The sequence below is a fragment of the Cervus elaphus genome, chromosome 26 (genome assembly GCF_910594005.1).
Source record: "Cervus elaphus chromosome 26, mCerEla1.1, whole genome shotgun sequence".
Taxonomy (NCBI): Eukaryota; Metazoa; Chordata; class Mammalia; order Artiodactyla; family Cervidae; genus Cervus; species Cervus elaphus.
Window position 1 is genome coordinate 21,733,782 of NC_057840.1, and position 19,588 is coordinate 21,753,369.

General features: G+C 39.8%; 1 protein-coding gene across 1 annotated transcript in view; it reads left to right on the forward strand.

Annotated features, from left to right (window-relative positions):
• The first annotated feature begins 7,360 nt into the window (after positions 1 to 7,360).
• The window catches only part of PEX7 (peroxisomal biogenesis factor 7), a 75,741-nt gene continuing 63,513 nt past the window's right edge, over positions 7,361 to 19,588 (forward strand). Inside the window, exons 1-3 of the mRNA XM_043888410.1 lie at positions 7,361 to 7,674; positions 9,454 to 9,511; positions 10,545 to 10,695. Of these exons, the coding sequence (XP_043744345.1) occupies positions 7,545 to 7,674; positions 9,454 to 9,511; positions 10,545 to 10,695 (339 nt within the window). The 5' untranslated portion in view covers positions 7,361 to 7,544. The remainder of the gene's footprint in view (positions 7,675 to 9,453; positions 9,512 to 10,544; positions 10,696 to 19,588) is intronic.

The window sequence follows — 19,588 nt, forward strand, 5'->3', positions numbered from 1 at the left end:
ATAGGCTCTGGGCATAATTATTCACTAAATCCTTACAGCAAGCCTAAGGGCTGTTATTGTGTCCATTTACAGAGAAGGAAACTGAAGTGAAGTGGCTTGTCCACAGTTGAACTGAGAGTGGTGGGACCTGGATTTCAACCCATATTTCCTTAGTTCCAAAGTGTTCTCAGCAATATTATTCTGGGTAAAACTGAATATACATAATTTCAAGGAGATTAAGAAACTTCTATATTATTAAAAAGCATGGGATAAAATTATGTGTGTTTATGGAATGGTCTACAAGATACACTGTGAGAATTTTTAACTGATATTTGCATATGGTAAAAAATTAAAAGATGAAAAAATATCCAGTGACTAGTAAGTCTTGATTACTAGTCCAGTGTCTTTTCCCTTGCTTTCCAGTGGCAACCACTATTATAAGTTCCCTTCTGTTTCTTTTCAAAGATATTCTATGAATTGAATAGCAGGACATGTACACACATACACATATTTTGAAGACACGAACGGTGGCATATTAAACACTGTTTTTCACTTTGCTTTTTTTGGTAAACAGGATATTTCTCTCTGAGCAGGGGCACTGAAAAGTTAGAGTGAGAAGGAGACTGCTTCTGTGTATGTTGTAAAACATATATGCAAGAAAACGTGCATATTCTTAATATTTGGATGAAGATCTTAAAAACAAATAGTTAGATTTTAAAGAAAACTAATTCAAGGCCATTTTGTATCTCTTTCTGTGGCATCTTTCTACATCTTGAGGAGAATGATTTTCAGCATCATTACTTTCTGAATTAAGCTTTGGGTTATAATGCTACCTAAAATCAACTCACATCTAATAGGAAATGTTATTCTGTTGTCTATGAAATATAGAATCCAAATTTTGGGATAACATGTGGCAACATCAAAGTAGTCTTACTTTGAATTAAAAAACCTTCATACAATAACTTTTCTTTATGACAAGTCTTGGAGTCATGATAGTAAAAGATAAAAAGAATTAGAATCTACCACACTTATTTTACGTGTAAGAGTACCAAAATGTAAAGCAATAAGTCCCAAAACGTAAAAGAGAATCTTGACATTCAGCCTACTGCTGTCTCCATTAATAATAATTATCCTTGTAAATATTTTATTCATTAAATTTGTCACAAAAAGGATATGATCCATACAATCCCCCAAAAAAAGAAAAAATAAGAAAAGCAATTACAACTGTTACAGATGATATTAGATGTGTGCTGTTTTCATATTTGGAAGTTAAGTTCTAGAGATGAGCTACAATTTCTCGAAGTATTCAACCTTGAGGGGGAATTTGGAAGAGGACAGAGAGTTAGTTTGTGGGATAGGAAAGCAAAAGACTTTTCCTGCGTAGGGGGTAGCATTAAAGAACACCCAGAAAAGTTAGTGGGTGTAGGGAACAAAAGGATCTTTCAGAAGAAAGCTGTATGCAGCAATCCGTGTTAGTGAGATGAGAGAAGGGAGATTTTATTTTCTTTTATAGCTTTTTGAAAGTTTTCTCTCTGAAGGGTAGTGGAGAATAAAATTAAATTTTAAGGCCTTTTGATTTATTTAAGAACATTAATTGCCATTACAGTTCGTTTTTAATGCACTAGACTTCCTATAAAATTAAGACTATTTTTAGAGCCATTTTAGGTTCACAGCAAAACTGAGGGGAAAGTACAGGAATCCCTATACCTTCCTTGCCCTGCACATCCATTGTTTCTCCCACATCAACATCCCCACTAGGTTGATACCTTTGTTACAGTTGATGAACCTACAATGACACATCTTAGTCACCCCAAGTCCATAGTTTACATCAGGGTTCAGTCTTGGTTTTGTACATTCTGTTGGCTTGGACAAATGCATAATGACACGTATCCATCATTATGGAATCATACAGAATATTTTCGCTGCCCTAAAAATCCCCTGTGCTCTGCCTGCTCATCTCTTCCAACCCCTCCCTCCTCTCCCGACCCAGCACCCACGGATCTTTTTATTGTCTCCATAATTTTGCTTTTCCAGAATGCCGTAGTTGGAAATCATACAATATATAGACTTTTCAGATTGTCTTTTTTCACTTAATAATATTTATATATAGTCCCTCCATGTCTTTTCAGGGCTTGATAGCTCATTTATTTTTAGTGTTGAATAATATTCCATTGTCTGGATACACCACAGCTTATTTATCCATTCACCTATTGAAAGACATCTGGGTTGCTTTCAGGTTTTGGCAATTATAAATAAAGCTGATATAAACATCCCTGTGCAGGGTTTTGGGTGGACATAGGTTTTCAACTCCTGTGGGTAAATACCAAGGAGCACAACTGCTTGATTGTACAATAAGAGTATGTTTAGTTTTGTAAGAAACCACCAAACTGTCTTTCAAAGTATTGGTACAATTTTGCACTCCACCAGTAATGGATGAGAGTTCCTGCTGCTCCACAGTCTCACCAACATTTGGTGTTGTCAGAATTAGACACTTTGATCATTCTTATAGGTATGTAGGGGCTTCCCAGGCGGCACCGGTGGTAAAGAACCTGCCTGCCGATGCACGAGATGCAAGAGATGCGGGTTCGATCCCTGAGTCAGGAAGATCCCCCGGAGAAGGAAATGGCAACCCACTCCAGTATTCTTCCCTGGAGAATTCCACAGACAGAGGAGCCTGGTGGGTTACAGTCCACGGGGTCCCAAAGAGTCAGACACAACTGAAGCGACTTAGCACACACATAGGTGTGCTAAGTGTACATACACATAGGTATGTAGTGGTATCTCAGTTCTCTTAACAAACCTCTAAGTCACATGGCTTCCAGATTCCTCATTGCTCTGCTTGCCCTTCTCAAGAAGCTCTATTTTATGAAGAAACTGAGACTCAAAGAGATAAATTATTGGCTTAAAAACATACTGTCAACATCTGCGCTAAAATGTGTATTAAGCATTATTTGCAATGAATTGAATTCATCTTCTTCTTCTTTTTTTTTTTTTTTTTACTGTGAATAATGCTGTACTTTAACAAATGTTACAGAGCCCGGGGGCTATGAGAAGAATGCTAGACAAAAATCTAAGATTCCTCTTTCACATGAAAGCATGCCTGCCTTTTTTAACAGTTTTGAAGTAAATCAGTGTTGTTTCTACTCCTCAGTTAATGAAAAGGGTCACTTTTGAAGAACACGCTATTTTCCTGAGCTAAGAAATCCAAGGCAGGTAATGAACATACTAAATTTTCAAAGTCTGATATTCACATTTAAGATGATCTTGTATATTCCTTTTGTACTTGCTACAAAAGCTGAAGCCCAGGTGGCTAAAGGGTAAAGAATTTTCCTGCCAATGCAGGACATGCAGGAGATGTGGGTTTGATCCCTAGATCCGGAAGATTCTTCTGGAGGAGGGCAGGGCAACCCATTCCAGTATTCTTGCCTGGAAAATCCCATGGACAGAAGAGCTTGGCAGTCCAGGGGGTCGAAAAGAGTCAGACATAACTTAGCAACAGCGCTAGCAAGCGCAAGCTGTTTCTTTACTTGATCTTATCTTTCTTAAGAATATGTAAACACATACACTGCATATTTGCCTGAGAGAATGAAATGTATGTAGTTACCTAGGTTTGTGTTCATTGTAAATGGTAAGATTTATGAGTTGCTGAATCAACCTTACCAAGAACCCGAGAAATGAGCAATTTTAATCTGTGATTCCTCCCTGAGGTCAGCTCTAGGTCATCATATTCTGAGTCTTTATGCCACTTAGTCATGATGGGAATTACAGTTGACCTGGATTTCCTCATTGACATTTCCACGTCATTAGCTCCATTTCATTCTAGACTTAAGCAGCAAGAAACTTCTGCTGTTCTTCTCAAATATGCCCTCAAATTTATAGAGTCAGAAGTCCCAGCCAAAAGTCACACCACAGACATTTCTGGCATATGATTCACCTATTGGGACTATGTAGGCACTACTAGTAAAGGAATTTTTCACAGGTCTCCAGGGTGTACTTAACAAATTAGAACCAGTTCTTGCTAATTTAAACTCATTGGACACAGAAAAGTCTGAATTAGCAAAATCTTTAGTCACATCCTTAAGAAAACCTTTTAATTGTAATAATTTCAAACACAGAAAAAATCACAAAAATAATACATGAAATGCCCATATATCTTTTACCCAGATTATCAAATTTTTAACATTTTAAACCACACTTGTTTTATCTTTCTCTCTATTGTGCCTGTCTATATGCTTCATTTTTTTCCTGCACCATTTGAAGAGTTATTCCTTTATAATTCCCTTTAACTCTTTTTTTTAATTTATTTGTATTGGTTGGAGGCTAATTACTTCAGGATGGGGAACACATGTAAATCCATGGCTGATTCATGTCAGTGTATAATTCCCTTTAACTCTTATTACTACTTAAGTATTTCCTAAGAATAAGGGCATTCTCTTATACAACCAGAGAACAGTCATCAAATTTGGGACGTGAACTGATACAACTGTTTTTATCTAACTATCATTTATATTTTTCAAGTATTCCAATAAGGTGGGCACGACGGACAGCAACTCTATTTACCTCAGTCCTCTTTGCTGTACAGAATCTTAGAGATCAACCTGTTTAATACCAATGGGTGTGTGCTAAGTCGCTTCAGGCATGTCCAACTCTTTGTGACCCTATGTACTGCCAGGCTCCTTTGTCCATGAAATTTTTCAGGCATGCATACTGGAGTGGGTTGCCATTTCCTTCTCTAGGGGATCTTCCCTACCCAGGGATAGAACCTGTGTTTTCATGTCTCCTGCATTGGCAGGCAGGTTCTTCACCACTAGCACCACCTGGGAAGCCCGTTAAATACCTATAAATGTTTTCATTTTTTTCTTCCCTGAGCTCCAGAAACATCATACTTTCATAAGCAGTCAATCTGAAATTAATATCAACATTAGAGAATGACTGTAACTACACTGCATTCATATAATCCCAGCCTAAAAACAAAGAAAATTAGAATTTCAGGCTGGCCTTTCCTGCAGAATTATAAATGTGCAATTCCTGTTTGGTTTTTGAAATATTTAGATCAGTTTCTCTAACCCTATTATAGTTTTCAAGACCACCTAGGTAGAAATGATTGATTCAGTTGAAACTTTTCCATTTTACATAGGAAGAAACAAGAATCTAGGCAAAGTTTATTGCTGAAAACTATAGGGCGAATTGAAATCAAACCTCAGTAATTTTTGTCCTATAGCCTACTTGTGTTTAAAAGAGGAATCTTTAAATATTAATCAATTAAAAAACTCACTGGTAATACATTTCTAGCATTGGAATTTCAGGCAGTTCTTAACAGGAAAACCAGGTCATTGGTTGATTAGAGGTAGGGGTAGCTTTGAATGAAAAGAGGCACAAGAGAACTTTCAGGTTAGCTAGGCTTGGAAAATACCCTAGTAGGTTAGACTCTAGTTAACTAGTTTTCCCTGAGAGCAGGTCTTATTAAGTCATATTTAAAAATGGTTCCTTTTCTACTCCTTCTGCAGAAGATGTTTTGTTTTGTTTTTTCCTTCTGATATTTACTATGAGAACCTGGCTACCCTCCTAGGAGTAAATCTCACAATATTGTAGAGTGTAACTCTCTCCCATTAGCATAATCTTTGTTTACATTCTTACCTTTTGCTGGAACTATTGCTAAAGTCTTTTAACTGGCCTTCCTATCCCCAATCACTGTCCTCCAGTTTTGTGCTGCTAGAAGATCTTATAAAATGAAACTTGGTCATTTAATTTCTCGCTTAAGAAATGATGGTGACCCATTGTTTAAATTGCAATATTAGTCAAATTCCCTTGGTATGACACACAAGAGTCTTCATGACACAACACTAGTCTCTCCACCCAATACTCTTCACTATACCTCTTCCCCGTGGCCAGGCTGATTCATGGCAGCTATAGTCTCCTATAGATCACGCTGTTTTAGGTCTCTTGTTGTTCCTGCTCCTGTAATGACCTCCATCTCCTTGTCCATTTAAAGGAAACCTTATCATCAACCCGCCTGCGAATGCTGGCGGTGTAAGAGACTCCGGCTGGATTCCTGGGGCGGGAAGATCCTCTGGAGGAGGAAATGGCAACCCACTCCAGAATTCTTGCCTGGAGAATCCCATGGACAGAGGAACCTGGCAGGCTACAGTCCATGGTGTCACAGAGTTAGGCATGACTGAAGCAACTTAGCGCTTATCATTATTTACACAAATATTACTTGCTTTCTGAAGCTTTTCCTCCTGTCCCCCATCCTCCAACACTGACAATTAGTTTTATAAAAAAAAAAATAGCCCCTATATCTTCCTCATAGCACCTACAGTATTTTGGTTACACTTAACTGATGACATGGGGCTCTATTTTCTTGCTTTGGAATCCCCAGTGCCTAGCACTGCACTTGGTGTATATTTTAAAGTGGCCATATAACTAGGTTTGTACTTGTTGACCTGGCTTAATTATTAACTGCACTCTCTTCCACTCTCAAAAGGGGCTTATTGGCAGATAAGTACTATATGGCCACTCTCTCTATGGTATAGATCTTCCCCGGTGGCTCAGCGGTAAAGAATTTGCCTGCAATTCAGGAGCCACAGGTTCGATCCCTGGGCCCGGAAAGATCCCCTGCAGAAGGGCATGGCAACCCACTCCAGTATTCTTGACTGGAGAATCCCATGGACAGAAGAGTCAGATATGACTGAAGCGACTTAGCACACTATATTGGTATGTGAAGTGAAAGTCGCTCAGTCATGTCTGACTCTTTGCGACCCCACCAGGCTCCTTTGTCCATGGGGATTCTCCAGGCCAGAATACTGGAGTGGGTAGCCTTTCCTTTCTCCAGGGGATCTTCACAACCCAGGGATCGAACCCAGGTGTCCCGCATTGCAGGCGTATTCTTTACCAGCTGAGCCACAAGGGAAACCCTATAGGGTGTATGCCTGGTAAATATTTGAATGGATGAATGAGCCTTCGTTTTTCTTAATCAGCTCCAACATCTGAGCAGTTAATTCTATACAACAAATATAATGAGAATTTAAAAAAATTTTTTTAAAGTTAGTTGCTAATGATGTCTCTTTCCTGAGCTTCACGCCTGTGGATTTAACTATGCCTTAAGTTTCCCTGAGGAACAAATCACTCAGTAGCCTTTCGGACTCGCGGCATGGTTTCAGACTTTGCTGTAACTTGTCTCATTTTGTAATCATCAACCACATTCCCTGATGCCAGTTTTTCAAAAGATCAATGAATTAATAAGAGCCAGATAGCCCGCGGTGGAGGCTGAGACGTAAAAACAAAAGGTGTCAGAATCACCACTTAATCCTTGAAAAACTACCTTCAGGTTTAATTCGTTACAGCCGGCGTCAAGCATTTGTTTTGCCCAAAACAAGCATGGCCTCCATCAGAGTCAATTCCCTTTCCCTTGGGGACCAATCGAAATCTAGCATTCAGGGCACCCGGTGTCCTCACTTCCGCCTTGGCTGCTAGAGTCTAACTCCGGTAGCGAGTCCGGACGGTCCGCCTCCCATTCGGAGCGGCTTCGGCGGCCAAAGCGGCCAGGGCCGGAGTCAGCGAGCGGGATGAGCGCGACGCCCGGCGGAGGCGTACGGACGCTGCGGGTGCCCGGCCGCCACGGCTACGCCGCCGAGTTCTCCCCGTACCTGCCGGGCCGACTGGCCTGCGCCGCCTCGCAGCACTACGGCATCGCGGGTGAGGCCGGGTGGCGGCGAGCCTCCGGGGCGAGGGCGGGTTCCAGCCAAGCTCCGGCTCCTCCCCGTGGTCGGAAATCACTTCCGACTGTAGACGGCGCCGCGAAAGAACGCCAGGGGTAGCCAAGGAGTTGGCTGGCTTCCTGACCGCTTTTGTCCAGTGTGCGGAGTTGGTCTAGAGTAGAGTGCCTCACCTCTCCGCTTACTGTGCGGAAGCAGGATGTGGAAGGTGCCTAAAGCCCGTAGATCTTACTGTTAAAAAGCGCACCAGTTCCTTCGCCCGCATGACACACACCCCGCCGGGTACGAGTGGCTCTGCGGAGAGCTGGCTGAACCCGTGTGGCTCCTCCTGCCGGTCCGACCGGACCCGCAGCACTTGGAAGACGGTCTGCAGGATCACCCCAGTACCGGCTAATTGGACCACATTCACCACAGGCTGTGCGTCCTAAGGATGCACCCTGTTCAGTTCAGTTCAGTCGCTCAGTCGTGTCCGACTTTTTGCGAACCCCATGGACTCCCGCACGCCAGGCCTCCCTCTCCATCCCCAGCTCCAGGAGCTTGCCTCATGTCCATCCAGTCGGTGATGCCATCCAACCATCTCATCCTCTGTCGTCCCCTTCTCCTCCTGCCTTCAATCTTTCCCAGCATCAGGGTTTTTTCCAAGGAGTGAGTTCTTCGCATCAGGTGGTCACAGTATTGAAGCTTCAGCTTCAGCATCAGTCCTTCCAATGAACAGACGCTAGGAGTTTCCCCGCAAGAACCAGCAAGAAATTCATCAAGCGCTGAGTCCTTTGTTGTCTCGGGAGGAATACAGATATATAGAGGCAGTTAGAGGCTCAAGTTAATTGTCTCTGATTGAAAGGAAGGATTCCTTTCTTGATTTTGGACTTTCTTTTAATTCATTTCCTAGCTATTGTTTACACACTGAAATTCTATGAAACAATTCATTGCATAATATCAGATCGCGATAGTTTTTTTTTTTTTTTTTTTTCCGGTAGAATCATAGTTGGAAAAAAAGTGATTTCTGCAGCTCAGAAAGAGAGAAATACTTGCTTTTTATGTTTTCACCATTAACTTTTAGTGGTTGCAAATTCAGATTTGCAATACTTGCCCACCTTTAAGGTTGAAGACTCGTGAGTTTGTAATGATATTTTAAATTAAATCCTTAAAAATCTCTCTAAAAGGAGTTGGTATGTTTTTCAAGTCAATCGTGTATAAATAGAGCTTTGTTTTTTTTTCTTCCAACCGTGTAACAAATATCTTTTTAAAATACACTGATCCTTCAGTAAAATAATTCCTCTTTGGTAGGTAATGGTATATTGTGTACAGCACTTTATTGCCAAGTATGTGGTAAAATCCACCAGGTATTTGTTTTAAAATCACACACAATGTATTTTAGGTTTTTTGTGGAGGCAGTGTGATGTATTATAGTAGAAGGGGCAGTCCCTGGTGTCTATAAGCCTGAGTTTTCTCACCTGTTTTCTCACATGTTTTCTCATGCATGTTTGGGAGGTTTGTGTGCATGTCATCCTGGCCATAGAGGATGCACTTAAATCTCTCTCCCCTGTTGAGCTGTGTCTGGAATCCAAGCTTCGGTGAGATAGTAAATTTAATATTTAATTAATGAAGTACAATGTAGAGAGACAGAAATGGAGAGCACAGTCCTGATCATTTTGTTTATGTGGTTTCAAGAAACTTTAGGGGAGAAATTTGTGACTGTAGTATTGTTCTCAGTTCTTGATACCCCTTTGCCTTGACCTCAACTTTTTTTCTCCTTTAGGCAGTGGAACTCTGCTAATATTGGATCAACATGAATCTGGGCTTAGGCTTTTTAGAAGGTAAGATGGTTCTATTAAAATTATATCTTTTATATATATATATCTTTGTGATCAGTAAGATGTTGTAATTTGTAATATAAAAGAGCTTTCTTTTATGTAAGTTATAAAAGGATTTGCATAATGTAGAACTGATTTTTGCCATTAAGTTGTGATTATGTCACTTCTAAATCTCTTGTTCAGTATTCACTTATCAGTGATAAAACTTAGACATACAAAAATGTGAGCTAGTTGGTATCCTGTTTGACATTCCTATCTTTGCTGTCTTTTTTTTTTTTTTTTTTGATTTATTTATTTGGCTGCATGAGTCTTAGTTGTGGCACACAGGATATATGTTGTGTCATGCAGAATCTTTTGTTGTGGTGTGTGGCCTTAGTTGCCCAGAGTATGTGGGATCTCAGTTCCCAGACCTGCATCCTCTGCATTGCAAGGTGGATTCTTAACCACTGGACCACAAAGTCACCTTTGTGTCTTAGTGTAGGTTAGCTTTACTCATTCAGGGACTAATTATTACCTCTTTCCCTTTCTTCGTTCTGTACTTTTCTTACCTATGTGACTGTTAGACTCATTAACACCTCCATCAGAGTTCGTCAAGGGGGGAGAAAGGAAAGGAAATTTCCTCAGAAAATAACTACCTGCTGATACCTCAGGTGAAAGATTTATGGGAAACACTGAAATTATTGATCTAAAGTGATATTTTCAAGTGCTTGCTGATCCCTCCTTTGAACCACAGAACACAGTGAGCTCCCAAGTGTGGCAGCGTGTTCTCACGTAAACGGTGCCATATTTCTAGTTGGAAGCCCTGATGTTAATTTGCTGTGCCGTTCTCTGGCCTCGTGCCTGGGCTGTTCTTTTAAGGTTCTCTGCACTTGTTTCAGCATCTATCAAGTGCCTCCTCCACGAATCTCCCATATTTGTGAAGACATTGTGAGATACTGTGTTAAAATATGTGATCAACTGGAAAAAAAAAAGATTGTTATTGTATGTTCAGCTGCCTATGTAACTAGATTTTTTGGTTTTACTTTTCCTGGTGTAGCTTTGACTGGAATGATGGTTTGTTTGATGTGACCTGGAGTGAGAACAATGAGCATGTGCTGGTCACCTGTAGTGGCGACGGCTCCTTGCAGCTCTGGGATACCGCCAGGGCCACGGGGCCGCTGCAGGTCTTCAAGGAGCACACTCAGGAGGTAGGAAGGATGTCTTTCTGGGCTGATTATTTTTCTTTGGTTGAAATCCATTTGGGGGTGGACACATGGGGAAATGTCTTCAGGGGACAAGAAGTCTTAAGTTTTAGTGTTTCTTGTACATGTTGGTTGTCACTGGTTGTTTGATTATCCAACCATCAAGTACCTCTTGGACTAAGGAACTGGGAAAGAAGAAAAGGTCAGGCTTCTCATTAGTCAGTAAAAACGCCTCTGGTAGGAAGTTTACTGTGGCACTGTTTCCTCCAGAGGTCCATTACTGTCTTTAGGCTTTAGAAAGGCTATGCCTCCATACACTGCCTTAAGATAGAAGTAGGCGGACTTTTCACCCAGACTTTGTAAGACTTGCCTTTAGGGCTTCGCCAAGGATTTTCAGAATATATTTAAGCATGAGCATGAAATCCTGAATATAAAGCAGAGCTTACCGAATAAGTTTAAAAACTAAATCTCGTTCATGTACTAGATACTGTCTGTGTATATGGGTAGCATAGAAAGTAGTTTGGTTTTCAGTCATATTAAAATGCATATATACTTTTACTGAACATGGTAGTAAAAATTTTTTCCTTGGGTGTGTTTTAAAAATTTTCTTAGTAGGTCCTTCAAATGAAGACTTGCAAATTTACTTTCAAATTTGTGTCCACCACAGTTCCTGGCTTCAGTAAATGCTTATTACATGCAAGAGTGTTAGTTTTTTGTAATAGCAGAGTAGTTATGTGAAGATTCTAAACGTCATTTTCATCGCTCTAGCTATTAAAAATCATAATTTCTGAGATTGTGATGAAAATAATAGAAAATTTCAATTCTTCCATTTATTTCGTGAAGGAGGATCTTTGAGTAGATGTAGTTATGAATGATTGTATTTTGATAGAACCACTGAACACTAAGACAGCTTTGATAAAGGAGGAACTTTAGTTTTAGGATGTTCAGTGCAAGAATCCTCACAAAGCAGCGTGTCCAGAATTCAGTCGTTTTTGTGGTACCTTCATAATTTGTACCATTTCCATGTATTACTTATAGTTAACCGAATGTTTTTTCTTTCTTTTTTAAAATTATTTTTCCTCTCAAAAATTTTTTCTTAAATCTTTGGGCCTTGTATTGCCTATCTATATAAATTCTAGGGTTGTAACTAACAAATCATAAAGTAATATATCCAGTTATGTTAAACCGGAGATACTGATTTAATGTTTTCCTTTAAATGAACTTTACATTGCTATTTCACTTATCCTAAAACAGCATGTATTCGTGAAACCATGGAACTGATGGCTAACTTAGCATGTACATTTATTTCATGTATGGTAAAATGAATACATAATAAGATTAAATGTAGGTACCAGTTAAAATCATGTCTTGTACAACCAATGACGTGTGTGTACTGCTACAATTCTGAAAAATACTGTTCTAGAATGTTCTTTGTGATTGCAACTCCATCTTTACTTCATCTCAGTGAAAGTGAATTTCATTGTCTTATGTGATGACTTATTTGGCTTTGTTTTTTGCTTATTTTTTGACTGTGGTGGCTGCACACAGGCTTTCTCTAGTTGCAGCAGGCAGGGGTTCCTCTTCTTTGCGATGTGCGAGCTTCTCATTGCAGTGACTTCTCTTATTGCAGAGCACGGGCTCTAGGCACATGGACTTCAGTAGCTGCAGTGCGTGGGCTCAATAGTTGTGGCAGAGGGGCTTAGTTGCTCTGTGGCATGTGGGGTCTTCCCCAACCAGGGATCGAACTCATATTGCCTGTGTTGCAAATTGGATTCTTAACCGCTGAACCACCGGGGAAGCCCCTCTTGGCTTTTTGATTGCTCCATTGGTTAGACAGTTGCTTTCTTAAAACCAAATCTATCTTCAGTATCAACCCACTATTGCTTCTAATGCCTTCCTCTGACATGACGAAACCAAGTCCTGTCCCCCCTTGCAAGGAGAACCCTTAGAAGTAGCCATCATGCCCTCTCTAAGTTTTCTCTCTTCCAGACTATGCATTTGTATTAATAATTCCTTTGGCCTGTCCTCAGGTCATACAGTCTCTTTATCTTTCACCCTCCTGGTAAACCCCTTTGGGTAATCTCCTGTTTTACAATGTTGCTTTTAACGTTGTAAGCCTAATTTATCCCAGAAATATGATTATTGGTGTTGAACTTTTTATGACTTTGCCACCATGATCTTAAGCCTCTAGTTCTAACTTGGTCTACTTAACATGGTTGTAATATTTTCTTGAGCCAAGTTGTAGTGCTGGGTTACTTTTAGTCCACTTGTAAAAAGTACCTCGATCTTTGTTATTTGAGTTACTGTTAAACTAGTACTTTACTAGTTTTTTTATGTAATTATATAACTGGTTTTTTTTAACTGAAGACATGTTATTACTTGTTTTTTCAGACTTTTATTCTAGGTTGTCCTTCTTCATTTTCTTTTCAAATGCAATTTTTGATAAACATCTGTATCAGCTGCCTTGGCCATTAGAATAAGAGAAAACCTGAGTAAAAATGCATTGAACAATCAGAGTTTATTATTTCACATAACCAGGCATATGGAGGTGGTATGGGTCCAGGTTTGGTTAATTTAGGCTTGACATTGTCATCAAATACCCGGTTTTCTCCCACCTTTCCACCCTGCTCTCCTCAGTGGGTTTCTTTATTCTTACACTCCCTATGGTTCCAGTTATTAGGTTGCTGCAAACGTAATTGTGGTTCCAGACCATGAATTTTAAATCATTATAACTAGACTCTTTAAAAAAAAAATCTTTATTATCAAAATCAGAAGCATTAAGAATCAACACATTTTTGCCATGAGAAAAAACTTTATTCCTGTAACATAAAAATCCATGCTTTGGTGGGATGTAATGAACTCTTGGAAAGCATTTTCTGCCTCCTGCTGGTTGTGGAAGTGTTTTCCCTGCAAAAAGTTGTTAGGATGCTTGAAGAAGTGATAGTCAGTTAGTCAGCGGTCTGGTGAATATGGTGGGTGAGGTAAAACATTGTAGCCCAATTTGTTCAACTTTTGAAGCATTGGTTGTGCAATGTGCAATTGGGCGTTGTCAAAGAGAAGAATTGGGCTGTTGCTGTTGACCAACACCGGCAGCAGGTATTGCAGTTTTTGGCAGGTCTCAGCTATTTGCTGAGCATACTTCTCAGATGTAATGGAATTCAGAAATCTCTAGTGCATCAGACCAACAGCAGACCACCAAGCAGAGACCATGACCTTTTTTTGGTGCAAGTTTGGCTTTGGGAAGTGCTTTGGAGCTTCTGTGTCCAACCACTGAGCTGGTCAAGGCTCGTTGTCATATAGAATCCACTTTTTGTCACACATCACAATCCGATCAAGAAATGGTTTATTGTTGCATAGAATAAGAGAAGGTGACTCTTCAAAAGAAAATTGTTTTGATTTGTGGTCAGCTCATGAGGCACCCACTTACTGAGTTTTTTCACCTTTCCAATTTGCTTCAAATGTTGAATGACCATGATCAACATTGAGTTTTTGGCAGCTTCTTGTGTAGTTGTAAGAGGATCAGCTTCGGTGATGGCTGTCAGTTGGTGGTTGTCATCTTCTGATGGCTGGCTACTATGCTCCTCATCTTCAAGGCTCTTGTCTCTTTTGCAAAACTTCCCGAACCACCACTGCACTGCCTGTTAGCAGTTCCTAACAAATGCGGGCCAAATGCGTTGTTGATATTGCAAGTTGTCTCCGCTGCTTTATGACCCATTTTGAACTTGAATAAGAAAATTGCTTGACCTTGCTTTTTGTCTAACATCATTTCCATGGTCTAAACTACATATAAACAGCAAGTAATAAGTCATTAGCAAAAAAACATAAAGCAAGAAATGTGCATTTAAATGATGTATAACATAACCGCATTTGTTTAAGAATGGATTTCAACATCAAATGGCACATTTCGACAGTGCAAAAAGCTCAATTACTTCTGCACCAGCCTGGTATCATCTCACCATATGCCCAGTCTCAACTCTGGTCACTTGTGAGGGAAACAAGCCACCACTCGTGTGCTTTCACCTGCGTAAGATCACCCCTGGAACGAGTGAGGAAGGGACAGAGCTTTCCCTGAGGACAGAGCTGTGACTCAGTGAGCAAGGTGAAAGGGAGATTGGTGGTTGGGAAGGCACCCGTCAGCGCGTGCTGCAGTATTACTTCTTGTCTTTCTCATGCTGGTTAGTAAAAGTCAAACCACACCAAGCAGGGTGATGAGTGGAGGACTGTCAGGCCCTCAGAAAGGTCGTCCTCCATGAGATTAAAGAATTTCTGGTGATCGGCCTAAAAGCTCAGTATTAAAATACCAAGTATCTGGCATTTTTCATTAGAGAGAAATACAGCATTTATTTAGTGTTTGTCTCTTACACCAAGTATGCAGAAACACTTAAAAGGACTGATTTAAAATCAAACAGTTTTGCGGAGCTACTAAATATTCATTGAATATTCAGCAAACAGTGTTGAATAAATTAAGTTCAACCATTAGTTTTCTGATAGTCAGATGAACAGTCACTGAAGTAAAAATGAGACATCCAAGTCCTAGATGTATTTTAGGCCTAAAGGCATGAAGGTGAAATGAAAAGAAAGAAACACATGGACATTTTCCCTTTGCATGGCTTCTAAACTTAGCATCAAAGCAGGAATTTTCTCTATGTTGTTTAACTGTAGAGGCCATTGTGTCTTTTGAGCCCCATAGAATGCCTTTAGCTTAGCCTGCTGTTGAATATATAAGTGGAATGGAAGAATGAGAAAATTTTAAAAGATTCAGCAAGAAGGAGAAAAAAGTGAATTTAGAGTTTTGTTTCTGACTTCATGGCTTATAGCATAGTACTGTTGAGAGTGAGTTAAAGTGACTTTAAAGATGACAGATTCAGTTTAGTACTTCAACATCTGATTCTCGGTGTGCTTATTAAAGTTTTTAAAAATAGTAAAAGTTTGTCTTCATTGTCAAATAGGCGTATCAGTTTGCTGAAAAACTTTAATTAAGAGATATTTGATCCATTTAAAGTCTTTCATCATGAATTGATAAATAAAGAATGAAGGCATTTATCCTGCTTTTCCTGTATGAATTTCATTGTGGGGTAATCAAATAGTTGGTGTGGAAAATTTCTTGTAATAGAATCTTCCTAATACACTAGGAAGCTAAAAAAAAAGACTGAACTGAATGGAATCAAGCCTCTAGATCTAAATTCCAATTTAAATAAAATAAGAAGGGTAGAGGAAAAAGTTGAACACTACCATGAGGAAACAAGTCAAATTCAGAATGTAGAACATTCCGTAGGACCAATAACTTTGTTTCTTCAACAAATAAATGTCATTGGTGGGATAAGGCGGCAGGAAAACCATGGTGGGGAGGGAATTTTCTTAGATTAGAAAAGATTTAAGAGACATAACAGCTGAGTATAAAATGTGAACTTTGGATCCTCATTCAGATCTGTGTGTGCGTGCTCCATTGTGACCGACTTTTTGCAACCCCATGGACTGTAGCCCACCAGGCTCCTCCTTCCATGGAATTTTCTAGGCAAGAATACTGGAGTGGGTTGCCGTTGTCTCCTCCAGGGGATCTTCCTGACCTAGGGATCTAACCCACATCTGTTGCATCTCCTGCATTGGAGGTGGGTTTTTGTTGTTTTTTTTTTTAACCAACTGCACCGCCTGGTAAACCAACTAGAAAAGATGTTTTTTATGCAGTTAGGGAAATAGGAATATGGACTAAGTATTAGATGATGTTAAGAAACTGTTGTTACACTAGGGTGCGAAAATGGCCTTGTGCTCATGTAAAAGGTGGAAACATTCTTACTTCTGAAGTATTTGTGAATGAAATAGTCTGATGTTAAAATACTCCAACAGTCGTTCAGTCAGTAACGGAACAGATGAAATAGGATGGGTAAAACGTTGATAATGATGGATACCTGAGGATTTGTTATGCTGTTTTCTCTACTCTTATGTGCATTTTAAAATATCTATAATGGAAAATACTTTTTAATTTGTTTCATATTAAAAAAATGTAGCCCTTTCTAATCGCTCAGTAATTAAAATTCAGTGTCCCTTTCCTTTGTATTGATACAGATAAGTATGAACATTCTGGATATAGTTTTTATTTGATGATTTTTAATTAAATAGACCAACTTGAAAAAGGGCAATACTGTGTGGTAGATTAAAACTGAGCTCTATGGGAATTGGATTCAGTAATAGAATTTGTCCTCCTCAAACTGGTTTTGATGAGATTCAGATTTCATAATGCCCCACAAAGTATTGTTCCATTTTTTTTTTTCCCTTTTGCAATTTCCCAATTAATTTTCTTCACCACTACCAAGAGTAATTTCATAAGATAGGCCTTCAGAGGACCCTGTTTTTAAAGCATAGCTGCATATCACTCTTCTTTTTATATTTAACTTAACCATTTGCCATGTCCGCTTTTTGATTGGGAGTGGAGCCGGGAATTGGGACTGGGGAAAAGGTAGACGCGGAGACTAATGTGAGATGTACTTTCCATCCAGATTGCTTCTGTTCCTCATTCAGTCCAAAAACTTTGATTAACTCTGTCTGCAAGGAACTGTATAAAGCCTAACAGGGAAGACGAACAGGTCAGGCAAGGTCCTTGCCCTCTCTGGGAAAGAGAGGCTTGAGCTGCTAGGTTATCTCATGTGGAATGTAATACATGCTGGGAATGTCCAGAGTGCTATGAGAGGGGAGGATCTGGTCTGGGGGAAGGGACCAGGAGGCTATCCTTGAGTCTGAGGAGACAGTAGGAATGAACTATTCAGGTGGAGATGTCAGAGGACAGGTTCAAGGAGAAAGAAAGTGCTTGCTTGCAGGGGTAGGGCTGAGTCTGTGTGCCTGGAGCAGTTAGCATTTTGGCTGTTATGCTAAGATCAGTGGAAGAATACTGAAGATTTAAAACTTTTCCTATGATACATTTTGTGCATATAAAATATATGTGAGTTGTAAAAATACAGAGTGAGCACTTACATATTCATCATTTAGGTTAAGAAATAAAGCATCACCTGTACCATTGGAGCCCCTGGTTGCTGCTTCCCTTCTTCCCCTAGTTCTTTTCTCTGAGTCAGTCCTTCATCCTCCTTTTTTTCCCAAGAGCAACCATTATCCTGAAATTTCTGTTTATATCTTCTGTATTTTTCCTTTTAGTCTTATGCATATACTTGCACTCCTAATTCATGCATAGCTTTGCATGATTTTGACCTTTGGCTAAAAAGCAACAGCATGAGTGAATCTCAGTGTTGAGTGAAGATGGTAAGTTGTAGGAGCCATGTAGTAACCACGAGGAAGCCAAGTGGCAGCAGAGGATGAGATGGTTAGATAGCATCACCAACTCAATGGACATGAATTTGAGCAAATGCTGGGAGATAGTGGAGGTCAGAGGAGCCTGGTATGCTGCAGCCCATGGGGTCACAGAATCATATACCACTTCCCAACTGACCAACAGCAAATGGGTAATGGATTGGAGGTGAAGAAGAGTGGAGGAGGGAGCCGTTAGAAGCGTCCTATAGGGTAGGTGGTTGCTTACAGTTGATGGTTGTAGCCTCTTCAGAGAAGTTATATACAAACTCATGGCCCGTTGGAGTCTCGTCCCTCTGAACTGTTTGACCTTGCTGGTCTTAAGGTGTGATGAGCTTGTTTCCTACTTCAGGCTTGCTCTTTGCTTTGGAAACCTTTCCTCTCAAATCTGCAGGGTTCTCTAGACTTACTGCACTCAGGTCTCTGTTCAGAGACATCTTCACTGACCACCAGCAGTGACCTGCCCCCTCTCCACCCTTGTTATTATTTTCTAGTCTTCTTACTCTGCATTATTTTTCTGAATAGTTTTTTTTTTTTAATTGCAAACCTGAAATTATATACTTACAGCACATCTTCCCTTGCTAAAGTATAAGATCCATGAAGGCTGGTACTTTATCTGTCTTGCCTAACACTATACTCTTCGTTCCTTGTTCATAGTAAACATTTATTGAATAGATTTGACTTGAGATTGGGATAATGGAATCCAGTCATTCCTTTTTGGCTGGCTCCCAAACATCTCTCTTGCTGTAAATTTTTTTCAGGGCTTGAGGTTAATGCCCAAACCCTGTCCTTCCTAGACATTTCCACTTGACTATCAGGCTGTCACCTCAAACTCACCATGTCTAAAATTACACATTATCACTCTTCCTCCAGTCGTCCTGTGTTGTTAATGCCACCATCGCTGACAGTCCCCAGGCACAAAACTTTGGTGTTATCTTGCAGCGTTCACTAGTCCCCATCCCGAGGGAGCTTTATGCCCCCATTTATGTCTTTGAGGGAGTTTTTAGTCACTGTTTTCACCTCTGCCTTCTGCTATTGACATTTTAGCCAGCCTTCAGGGCCTCGCTAAGATTCTTCTCTTCTGGGCATCAAGCTGAATTTTCCATCCCACCAGCTTTTGTATTCATGGTCTACAGTTTTTGTGTTTTAAACACAGTATCCTGGCTTACACTGTTACATTTCCATGTCCTAGTATTTTAAACAGTAAAGCAAACAAAAAGTATTTATTGATTGAGTCACCTCTATCTCCTTGTTTTTTATCCCATTTTAAACCTCACCGCGTGTGAACGTTCTGTGCTCGGTCTTGTTGTCCTAGACCTTTTTTTTTTTTTTAAATTCCAAAGAATGGTATCTTTAATGAGTTTTTAAATCATTGTCATTTAAAGTTTTATTAAAATGTATCAGAAAATGCAGATATTATTTGTATATAAACGCATATTTTAAATCCCATTGAAGCCCACTCATTTAACCTCCTACAGCTGCTATTTTGTTTTGATGAAAGATGAATAGGGGATAAATAGAAAGCTATTTATGCTTTCAAACGGATCTACCTGTAGAGTGCCCGGAAAAATCTAGGTCTGTATCCATATTATCACCCAAATATGCA